This window comes from Physeter macrocephalus, chromosome 2 (genome assembly GCF_002837175.3).
Source record: "Physeter macrocephalus isolate SW-GA chromosome 2, ASM283717v5, whole genome shotgun sequence".
NCBI classification, from domain to species: Eukaryota; Metazoa; Chordata; class Mammalia; order Artiodactyla; family Physeteridae; genus Physeter; species Physeter macrocephalus.
In genome coordinates, this window is record NC_041215.1 from 35,684,861 (window position 1) to 35,697,052 (window position 12,192).

General features: G+C 48.6%; 1 protein-coding gene across 3 annotated transcripts in view; it reads right to left on the minus strand.

The window, feature by feature from the left end:
* LIMS2 (LIM zinc finger domain containing 2) overlaps nt 1-12,192 on the minus strand; it is a 41,382-nt gene that overhangs the window by 26,578 nt on the left and 2,612 nt on the right. The window contains exon 1 of one of the 3 annotated variants that reach the window (XM_024115046.3): nt 9,168-9,278. The exons of 1 other annotated variant lie outside the window; for it this stretch is intronic. In XM_024115046.3, the coding sequence (XP_023970814.1) occupies nt 9,168-9,178 (11 nt within the window). In that variant the 5' untranslated portion in view covers nt 9,179-9,278. Of the gene's footprint in view, nt 1-5,317; nt 5,406-9,167; nt 9,279-12,192 lie in introns of those variants that run through there. One more of the 3 variants, XM_028501359.2, reaches the window with a different exon arrangement.

Consider the following 12,192-nt stretch of genomic DNA (forward strand, 5'->3'; position numbering starts at 1 on the left):
AAAAATTATGATACATGCAAAGAAACAACAAAAAAAATGACCTAGACACATTAAAAAAAAGAGCAATCAACAGAAACTGTCCCTGAGGAAGCCCAGATGTTAGACTTACTAGACAGACCTCAAATCAGCTAATATAAATACATTCAAAGAACTAAAGGAAGCCAGGTCTAAAAAACTAAAGGAAAGTATGAAAATGTCTCAGCAAATGGAGAATATCAATAGAGAGAAATTATAAAATGGAACCAAAAACAAATCCTAGAGTTGAAAAGAAATACTAAAGAGAGTCCTTCAGGATGAAATGAAAGGACACTAGACAATAATTCGAATCCACATGAAGAAATTAAGAGCAGGGACTTCCCTGGTGGTGCAGTGGCAGTTAGGAATCCACCTGCCAGCATGGTGAGGACACAAATTCAATCCCTCATCCGGGAAGATCCCACATGCCTCGGAGCAACTAAGCCTGTCCTCCACAACAACTGAGCCTGTGCTCTAGAGCCTGTGAGCCACAACTACTGAGCCCGTGGGCCACAACTACTGAAGCCCACATGCCTAGAGCCCGTGCTCCGCAACAAGAGAAGCCACTGCAATGAGAAGCCTGAGCATTGCAAAGAAGAGTAGCCCCTGCTCACTGCAACTAGCGAAAGCCCGCACGGAGCAACGAAGACCCAATGCAGGAATAAATAAATAAATAGGAAAAAAAAATAGAAGAAACTGTTAAATTATTTAAAAACAAAAAAGAAATTAAGAGCAGTAAAGGTAACCATAAGATAAATATAAAAGACAGTATACATGTATTTTTTGTTTTTAAACCTTTTTTTCCCATCTGGTTTAAAGATGACTGCATAATGAAATAATTTAACACAAAAGAAGGCAATGGTGTAGGAATTAAGAAACAAAAAAGACATAAGACAAATAGAAAAAAATAGGAAAGTGGGATGTAAACCCCAGTTATCAGTAATTACATTACATATAAATGGATTAAACTTTCCAATTAAAAATTTTTTGAACTTTTTAAAATGGATATTTTAAATGTGATCCAACTATATGCTTTCTACAAGAGATTCACTTTAGATTCAAAAACACAAAAAGCTGAAAAATAAAAGAATGGAAAAGATATACCATTCAAACAGCAAACAAAAGAGAACTGGAGTGGCTATACTATCAGACAAAATAGACTTTAAGGCAAAAATTATTACGAGAGCAAAGAAGGACATTTTATGATGATAAAAGAGTTAATCCATAAAGAAGAAATAACAAGTATAAACATATGCACCTAACAACAAAGCCCCAAAATGCCTGAAGCAAAAATTGACAGAATTGAGAGAAAAATAGATAATTTAAAAATAATAGCTAGAGACTTCAATACTCCACTGTCAATAATGGATAGACCATTATATAGAAGCTAAGCAAGGATACAGAAGACATAAACAACACTATAAGCCAACTAGGCCTAAAAGACATCTACAGAACACTCCACCCAACAATAGCAGAATATACATTCTTCTTAAGTGCACATGGAACATTCTCCAGGACAGACCATATATTAGGACATAAAACAAGCCTCAATACATTTAAAATGATTGAGATCATAGGAAGCATATTCTCAGACCACAGCAGAATAAAATTAAAATCAATCATAAAAGGAAAGTTAGTAAATTCACAAGTATGTGGAAATTAAACGACACACTCCTAAAGAACCAATGAATCAAAGAAGAAAACACAAGGGAATTTAGAAAATACTTCGGAATGAATGAAATGAAAACACAACAGACCAAAATTTATTGGATGAAGCTCAAGTGGTGCTCAATTTATAACTGTAAATATCTACAGTAAAAAAATATCAAATCAATAAGTTAACCTCCCATTTTAAGGAACTAGAAACAGATTAGTAAACTAAACTCAAAGTAAGCAAAAGGAGGAAATAATAAGGATTAGAGTGGAAATAAATCAGATAGAAACTAGAAAAAAATAGAGAAAATCTATGAAACCAAAAGTTGGTTCATTGATAAGATCATCAAAACTCAACAAATCTTTATCTAGTCTGACCAAGAAAAAAAGAGAACATTCAAATGACTAAAAATCAGAATGAAACAAGGGACTGAATTTAGAGAAATTTAAAGGATTGTAAGGAAATACTATGAACAATCATATGCCAACAAATTAAATAACCTAGTTGAAATGGACAAATTCCTAGAAAGATATAAATTACCCAAACTGACTCAAGAAGAAACAGAAAATCCAAATAGGCCAGTAACAAGTACAGGGAATAGGTTAGTAATTTTTAAAAAAAAGAAAAAGAAAAACAAACTTCCCACAAAGAGGACCCCAGGACCAGATGGTTTTATTAGCAAATTTTATCAAATGTTTAAGTAGAATTAACACCAGTCCTTCACAAAAATCTTCCCAAAAATCAACCAAGAGGGAACACCCTAACTCAGTGAGGCCAGTATTGCCCTAATACCAACACCAGACAATGACATCACAAGAAAACTACAGATCGACATCCCTTATGAATACAGATGTCCTCAACAAAACTGAATCCAGAAGCCTATAAAAAGTATTGTACAACATGACCAAATGGGATTTATCTCAGGAAGATAAGGTTGTTTTAACATTAAAAAATTGATACAATACATCATATCAATAGAATAAAGGGAAAACACCACATGATCATCTCAGTGAATGCAGAAAACACATTTGACAAAATCCAACACCTTTCATGATTAAAACAAAACAAAACAAAAAACAACTCAAGGATCTAGGAATAGAAGGGAATTTCTTCAAACTGCAAAAAACAAACCACAGCTAACATCATACTTAATTGTAAAAGACTGAAAGGTTTCCCTCTAAGGTCAAGAACAAGACAAGATATCCAGCCTTCTCATTTCTTTTCAACATTGCACTGGAGGTTCTAGCAAAGACAACTAGGCAGGAAAAGGAAATGAAAGGCATCCAGGTTGGAAAGAAGGAGTAAAACTACCTCTAATTGTGCATCACATTTTCTTATATAGAGAAAACCCTAAAGAACTCCCCCCTGACACACACACACACACACACACACACACACACACACACACACAAACCTATTACAGCTAGTAAATTAATTCAGCAAGGTTGCAGGATAAAAGAACAATATACAAAAAATCACTAGCAATGAGCAATCTGAATATAAAATTAATAAAACAATTCCATTTTTAATAGCATCAAAAAGAAAAAATATGGGGCTTCCCTGGTGGCACAGTGGTTAAGAATCTGCCTGCCAATGCAGGGGACACAGGTTCGAGCCCTGGGCCAGGAAGATCCCACATGCGTGGAGCACATGCACCACAACTACTGAGCCTGGGGTCTAGAGCCCGCGAACCACAACTACTGAAGCCCGTGCTCCTAGAGCCCGTGCTCTGCAACAAGAGAAGCCACCACAATGAGAAGTCCGCGCACCGCAATGAAGAGTAGCCCCCGCTTGCCGCAACTAGAGAAAGCCCATGCGCAGCAACAAAGGGCCAACGCAGCCAAAAATAAATAAATAAATAAGAAAAAAATACTTAGAAATAAATTTAACCAAAGAAGTGTAAGCCTTATACACCGATAACTATGCAACGTTGTTGAAAGAAATAAAAGAAGACCTAAATAAATGGAAAGACATCCCATGTTCATGGATTAGAAAACCTAACATTGTTAAGATGGCAATACCTTTCCCCCCAAATGACCTATGGATTCAACACAATCCGTATCAAAATTCCAACTGCCTTTTTTTACAGAAATGGGCAAACTAATCCTAAAGTTCATACGGAAATAAATGCAAGGGACTCAGAATAGTTGTTCAAAACAACTTGAAAAAGAACAAAGTCGGACGACTCACATTTCCCAATTTCATAACTTACTACAGAGTTACAGTAATCAAAACAGTATGGTACTGGCATAAGGATAAACACGTACATCAGTGGAATCGGATTGAGAATTCAGAAATAATCCCATACATCCAGGGTCAACTGATTTTTGACAAGCCTGCCAAGACAATTCATTGAGGAAAGAATAGTCTTGTCAACAAATGATGCTAGAACCACTTAATGACCACATGAAAAAGAATGATTTTAAACCTCTACTTCAGGTCACATATACAAACTGACTCATAAAAAATTAAAAAAATAAATAAATAAAAACTGACTCATAATGGATTGAAAACTGAAATATTAGAGTTAACACTAAATAACTCCTAGAAAAAAACATAGGTATAAATCTCCATTGATTAGGTAACAGTTTCCTAGATATGAAACCAAAAACTCAAGTAATCAAAAATAAATAGGTAAATAGGACTTCATCAAAATTTAAAACTTTTGTGCATTGAAGGACACTATCAGGAAAGTTAAAAGACAATCCACAGCAGAAAGTATTTGCAAATCATATATCTGACGAGTGTCTCATACCCAGAATACAAAAAGGACTCTTACAACCCAACAATAAAAGGAATCCAATTTTAAAATGGGTACAGAATTTGAGTAGACGTTTCTCCAGAGAAGATATACAAGTGTCCAATAAGCACCTGAAAAGGTGTCCAACATCACAAGTCACTAGGGAAAGTCAAAACTATAATGTGATACCACTTTACACCTACGAATGCAGATAATGATGTATTAAATAGGACGTGGAGAACTGGAACCCTCACACATTCCTGGTGGGAATGTAAAAATTGTGCTGTTACTTGGAAAACAGCTTGGCAATTCCTCAAAAACTTTAACATAGAGTTACTATGTGACTCAGCAATTCCACTTCTAGGTATATGCTCCAGAAAGTAGAAAATATATATAAGAATGTTCACAGCAGCATTATTCATAAGAGCCAAAAGTGGAAACAATTCAAATGTCCACCACAGATGAACATATAGACAAAATGTGGTATAGCCATATAAGGGAATATTTGGCTAAAAAAAGGAACAAAGTACTGATTCATATGACAACATAAATGAACCTTGAAAACATGATGCTAAGGGAAAGAAGCCAGGCCAAAAAAAAAAAAAAAAAAGGTGACATAATGTATGGTTCCATCTATACGAAACATCCAGAACAGGCAAATCTGTAGAGACAGAAAGCAGACTAAGAATTGCCAAGGGCTGGGGGAGGGGGGAAATTGGCTGCAAATGGGTTTCTTTTGGGAGTGATGAAAATATTCTAGAATTAGTAGTGATGGTTGCATAACCTGGTGAATGTACTAAAAGCCACTGACCTGTACACTCTGAAACAGTGAATTTCATGGCATGGGATTCCTATCTCAAATGTCTAAGCAGCACACACGTAGTGATAAATGCAACTATGTCACTTACTAGGGCAGAGACAAGGGCCAGGGCAGCCGCCAGCAAGGCATGAGATGGCGCTGCCTCTCCGGCTGAGTGGTTAGCGCCACTCCCAGGGGAGCCAGCGACACCACCACAAACAGCCTCTCCGCCAGAGCCAACCTCACTGGGGGGCCGAAGACGACCTGCCCAGATCCTTTGGCATGACTGAGATGATGAGTGGTGTGTTCCAACCTTCTTGCCTCACAGGAAATTCGAGTAAATAGACATCATCAGAAATTCAGAAGATCTGAATAAACAGAACAAGGAGCACAGTTCAGGTACCTCCCTCTACCCAGCTCCCCACCCAGAAACGAAGCCCCCAGGAAGGTTCAGGCGAGAGTGTGCACGTGGTAGGTGGAAGCAGGGAGCAGCGGGGGTGCTGCAGAGGCGGGCCAGCAGCTGTGCGGGGAACGCCCGGCCCCCCTCCACAGCGGTGTGCCCGGGCCATCCTGTGCCACATCACGGTGCTGACTGCTCAGCTTTCGGGAATTTCGTGAACTGGTTCACATCACACGGGTAGCCTGAAGTGAGCCCAGGCAGAGGTGTTGTTATAGTACGGAAGTGGGCACATGGTACAGGTCAGGCCAGCCAGAGACGGGAGTCTACACTAGAAGCAGAGGAAAAGGGAGGAGGTGAGGGGCCATGGGCGGGGCCCAGCCTGGGGCTCAGGCCTCAGCTGCACATCCCACGTCACCCGCTTCCCACTTTGCTTAAACCCTTGACTCCATCACAGCCCCATGGGCTGTCCTGAGGGCTCTGGTTGCCACCCGAGCTGCACCTCGGCAGGTTCCTCCACTGAGGGGTCACTGGCTGTACTCCTGAGGAGGGTGGGGAACAGCTGGGCGCACCATGGGGGTCGGGAGAGGCTGGCAGGTGTGAGGACAGGGCTCTAGCAGCCCCACTCTGCACCGTACCGACGTGGGACCCAGCTGCGATCTGGCAGCCTCTGTGATGCCGGTCATGTGGTGGGTGGGACTCGGTGGGTAGGCCAAGCCACTGAGTCACACTGCTGTGAGCACCAGGTCCCAGGCTCTCTTGGGAAGAGAGCTGCCGCCAGGCCAGGTGCCTGGGTAGGGGACGTAACCCACCCGGGCTTGAAAACCAGTGATGCCAAAGGCCCCTTCAGCTGGGACAAAGATGCAGTGTTTTTAAGGTCCAGAGTCCCCAGGGCTGCAGCTGGGGCTGAGCCTCTTCCCACAGCACAGCTGCTCCCTAAGCAACCACGCCCACGTTGCAGGCCTCATTCACTCTTCCGCCCTAGCTCAGCCCTCTCCTGGGCTGCAGGCCCTCATGTCCAGTCTCGGGGTTTCCCCCTAGACTCACCACAGCTCTTCGAATGCTTCATGGCCCAAACTAGCTCTGTGTCCACTCCCACACCTGCCACCACAAACTGGGCATCCTCTTCCTGGATCCGCCCTGCGTCCAGACTCCACCCCCCAGGTCCCCTGAGTCCGTCTAGTCTTCTCGAGCCCCATGGCTGCCAAGGAGAGGCTCTCTCGTTGCTTGCCTCCTGGCCAGTCTCCTTCCCCATCTCTTCCTCAGCAGCCCCAGAGGAGTATTTCCCAAGTGCCTGGTCATGCATGTCACTCCAGGTCACTTCAGGGGCCCCCCACTGCCCTCCCTCTGGTCTCATCTGCCCCAGTCCCATGGAGGGCTGGGGCTTTACGCCGTTGGCAGGGAGAGCCCCAGAAGGTGCATGAGGTGTACAAGGACAGGGTCATTTCCAAAGGTCAGCCTGGTCTGGGCAGCAAGGGATGATGTGGGGAGAACCAGCACCCAGGTGTGAGAACTGCCCTGGCATCTCGTGGGGGCAGTGGACGCGTGGAGGGCACGGTGGCATGAAAATGAAACTTCACAGCTTCTGGGACAGGAAAAACCTCGCCCACCCCCAAGACTGGGTAGAATGTCCGCTGCTCTGCCAGCCTGGCCCCCATGCCTGTGTGGGGAGGGGAGGCTAGCCAGCCCTGGCACCGAAGCCGCACGTGGTAGGCGGACTTCAAAGGAGGGTGGAACACTGTGCTCACAGACCACTCACAGCTTGTGGAAAACAATGAGCAGGAGAACACACCACAAGAAAAGAAGAAAGCCACCAAAATGTTCCTGGGGGCATTTCTGAGGACTGGAACTGCTGGTGTTTTCTTTCTTTCTTCTAATGTTTCTGTTACCTTTTTTGTTTCTGGGTTTTTCCAAACTCTCTAAGATGAGCAGTTTTACTTTCACAAGGAAAAACCCGACTCAGTGTTTTCCAAGGCTCACTCTGGTCGCTGTGTCACTTGACGACAAGCATCTTTCAGCCTCAGGGAGACTGCTGGAGCCACGCAGTAGCTGGGGCAGGCTGGCCTCTGCTTCCCCCCCCCTCCCACCGCCTGCCTTCCCAGCTTCTCCTGCCGGGCTGTGTCTGGCTGACCCGACGGCCCCCCCTCTCCCTGGAAGACGCCCGGGACTCAGGGTTGAGAGGACTCCTGCTGAGGGAACAGAGGTGCGTCCGGGTTGCTGCCTCAACGCCCACCCAGGGTATCTGGGCAGAAGCTGCTACAGAAGCTGGCACCCTGAGGCTCTGCCCTACGGTCTCTTCTGCGCCTGGAGAACCACCTGCCATGCATCCCACCCCCACCCCACCACCCATCTGTCGCTGCTCCTGATCTGTCCCTGTCCTTCTCTCTCCCTTCTTTTCCTCGGAAGCTCCGAGGGTGTGGAGCAAGGCTGCCGGCAGGGGCGCCCTGCGAGGGACCGGAGGACGCGAGCACACTAGGAGGGGTGAGCACTTAGGAGCTGGCTTTGTCCACAGACTTGGGTCGCGACAGGAGGTCTGGGAAGTGGGCAGCAAATCGCATATGAAGCACAGGACTCCCCAGGTGACAGGATCCGTGCTGGTTCCTGGGGCTGCCCTAAGACTCGGGGCCACAGCCTTAATAGCGATCAATGTGCCCCTGCAGGCTGGGCAGATCACCTAGGTTTGGGTCCCCCACCCTGTCCCGAGTGGCCGCTCCCCATTCCTGGGCACTGCCTCTCCAAGCCCCTTTCCCCAGCAAAGCCACAGGGTCCCCTCCACCCTAGTCAAGGGGTGGTGAAGAAGAGCATCCTCCTCCCAGGGATTGGCTGGAAGGGGGCGCCCGGACCTCAGAGACCAGCCCCTCCCACCCAGCCGTGAGTCATGCACTTGTACCCAGCCACGTTCCAGAAAGGGCCGCAGAGGCCAACACTGGCCAGAGACTGGTGGACATGTGACTGGTCTGGTGAGTCACTCGGGCTCTGTGGCCTCAGTCACCCCATCTGTGAAATGGCCACAAGGGGTATGAGAGCAGAACCTGGGCCAGGCCTGGGGGAGTTTCCTGCCCCCAGCCCATCCCCGTGCAGCCTATGTTTGCGGGCAGTCCTGGCCAGGCCCCCAGACAGACCTTTTACCATTTTTACCATTCCTGGCTTACAGAAGGCTCCAGAGGTGAGGCCGCGCAGGATCACACAGGGAAGCTGGTAGAAGCCGACAGCCTGGGTTTTGACGCCCTGCCCTTTAGTTGGTTGTGACCTTGCGCAAGTCCCCGGCCCCGCTGAGCCCTGAGCCCTGAGCCCTGGTTCCCCGGAGGGGCGGGGCTCACGGCCCCGTGGTGCGGGGCAGGCGGTGCGGGGGACGGAACAGGCCCTTCACCTGCCCGAGGCCGGCGGGAGGGCGGGGCGCGCGGGGCAGGGGCCGCTGACCTGACGGGCGCCGCCGCCCGGGAGCGGCCGAGGTGGAGGGGCCGCGCGAGGCCGGCGTGCGGGAAGGGCTCCGGGCGGGCGGGGGTCCTGTCGCGCAGCCCCCCTCCCTGGCCAGCGGCGCCCTCCGCCCGGGGGCAGTTACCTTCCCGTCATGGTGGCCGAGTGCGCCGAACCGGGGCCGCCTCGGGACCCCCAGAGCCGCCTTCGCCGCCGCCGCCCGCCGAGCGCCCGCCCGCAGGTCCGCGCCGAGCGAGGAGACGCCCAAAAAAGGCCGGGAGCCGCTCCGCCCGCCGCCCAGCCCAGCCCAGCCCAGCCACCCGAGCGGGAGGTGGGGGCCGCGGCCGGAGCGCGGGGGCGGGGGGGCGGAGCGGCACGAGGTGTGGGCGGGGCGGGCGAGGCGCTGGGAGCCCAACTCTGCAGCGCGGGGAGGGGGGCGCCGCGCCACCCGCGCCGCCTTGTCTCGGGGGACACCCGAGCTCGGCCTGCGGCGGGCGCGGGTCACGTCCTCCCCGCCGGCTTCGCCCGCCACCTCCCGGATTCCGGGCATAGCTTTCCTTTAAAAGGGAGGGAAGTTATAATAAACGCGAACGAGCCCCCTCGCCCCGCCGGGGCCCCCCACCCGGCGCTCCCCCTCCGCTGTCCCGGGCCGCCCTGGAAAGCGAACACACGCAGGGGCTGGGAGGACGGGGGAGAGAGCGGCGGTGCTGAGACCACCTCCCTCCTCGCTGGCCCCCAAGCCCGGAGTCCCCGCTGCGGCCCCGGGCAGGAAAGGGGGTCACCTTCGCGCTTTAATTCCGCAGACGGATATTTCTGGGCACCGACTCCCTCCCGGGGCACTGGGGACTCCCAGTCCACGCAGTCCCGCCTCCAGGGAGGTCAAGGTCGAGGGGCGCCCCTTGGAGTCAGGAGCCAGGTTCTGCATACTCAGATGCCAGGCCAGGAGATTGCCATCTCATCCAAGTCTGTGAGCAGCCCCCTAACCCAGCAGAAGGTACTTTGTAAAGACAAACCAAACGCCGAAGTTGGGGAGGAGGACCAGGTACTACTCCTCCTTCCTATGATGAAGCGCTCGCTACTGGTAAGCTAGAGAAGAGCCATTAAAGTGACCTGGTGCTATAAAACCATTTAGGGAATCTATTCTGAGAAAAGTGTTAAACAAACAAACAAAACAAAAGCCTCACTCTACCTAAGGGCAGATATTTCTAGCGGGGCGGTGGAGTGTAGCTCATAATTGGAGATGGCCCAAATGACACCGTCGGGGTCGGGGGGGAGGCGGGCAGAACTGAGCAGCCTGGTCTATTAACCCGACTGAACGTCGCGCATTACTTCTTGGCAACAGACAAAGACTATCTAGAAATGGCCATGCAAAATAGCAACCTATGAATAAACAGGGTCATTCAGAAAGATGAACTGATACTACCGTGCAGCCTTATATCTGCAGAATAAGCTTGGAAAAGGCACCTGTTCCTAAGTAGCTGATATCTTGAATCGAGTGTGGTTTGCAGTTGTTCTTTTTGCGAACGTGTCTTAGCTGATTCTGATTAACTGTAATTTGATGGTTGATTAAGTGTAAAATGTGGATGATTTCTTGGGTCGTCTGCCTGTTGAGAGAGAAATGCTTTCCATAACTGCGAACACAGAGAAGCAAGTGTGCTGGGGGCCGTGCACCAGAAATGGACTGGATGCCTAAGCGAATACTGGGGTCCTGTGGGAACCAAAGGGGATGAAAAGTAGACGGCAAAACACCAAAGGGACCTGCTCCCTACCTGTAGGGGATCCCATGCCTGCCCTCCAGCCTTCCAGCCTCCCTTTGTACTGTTGCCGAGCAGGAGACTATCTGCCTGTGGCCAAACCAGAGACCCCTGCTGCTCACCCATCATCCAGAGTGCCTCTTCCCTGTGCCGGGGGCAAACTCAGCAAGAGCTGGGGGGCGACTGTGGCATCGTTCAGCCCCACTGGAGATGTGGAGCCTCCAGGAGTCATGGGCCAGCCTCCTACAGTGCAGCTACAGGTCAGATTTGCAAGAAAGCAGGCAGTTGCCTGGCAGTGGTTATTCAGATGTTCACTCACTCATCACCCCTTCATTCAAGACTATTCACGGTATATGAGCACCGGGGGTACAGCTGTGAACAAGAGGACCTGGGCCAAGCTCTCACTGAGTTTAGCTGGGGCAGGGACAGACTGTAAACAAATAAACATGATTTTAGACAGACACAAGTGCTGCAAAGAAAAAGCAATGTACGGGGCTGCTTTAGAGTGGAGGGGCAAATGGAGGGGACGCTTGAATGAGGAAAAGAGTTGTCGGAAAAAACAGCAAGTGCTGTTTTGTTTTTGTTTTTGTTTTGCTGCCCTGAGGTCAGAAAGAAGGTGGTCTGGAGAGCGGGAGGGCGGGGCATGGGGAATAAGGGAGAGGGTCGGGCCAGAGCACAGGGGCAGAGTCTAAGCAAGCACGGACACAACACTGACACCAACGTGGATGAATCTCCAGACATGACTCTGAGTGAAAGAAGCCTTATGCAGAAGAGCTCCTGCTCCATTTATATCAAGCTCTACAGCAGAAAAACTAGCCGGTGGTGGAAAAAAAGTCAGGATGACGGCTGCCTCAGGGTGTGCGTGGGGGGCAAGGATTGGCTGGAAAGGGGCGTGAAGAAACTTTTGGGGGTGATGATAATGTTCTATATCTTAATAGGGGCTTGGGTCACACAAGTGTATACTTTTGTCAAAAATCATGAAATGTACAGTTAAGATTTGTGCATTTAATCTTGAGAAAGCAAAACAGAGCTGGAGGAATCAGGCTCCTGGACTTCAGACTATACTACAAAGCTACAGTAATGAAGACAGTATGGTACTGGCACAAAAACAAAAATATAGAGCAATGGAACAGGATAGCAAGCCCAGAGACAAACCCATGCACATATGGTCACCTTATCTTTGATAAAGGAGGCAAGGATATACAATGGAGAAAAGACAGCCTCTTCAATAAGTGGTGCTGGGAAAACTGGACAGCTACAAGTAAAAGAATGAAATTAGAACACTCCCTAACACCATACACAAAAATAAACTCAAAATGGATTAAAGACCTAAATGTAAGGCCAGACACTATAAAACTCTTAGACGAAAACATAGGCAGAACACTGTCTGACATAAATCACAGCAAGATCCTTTCT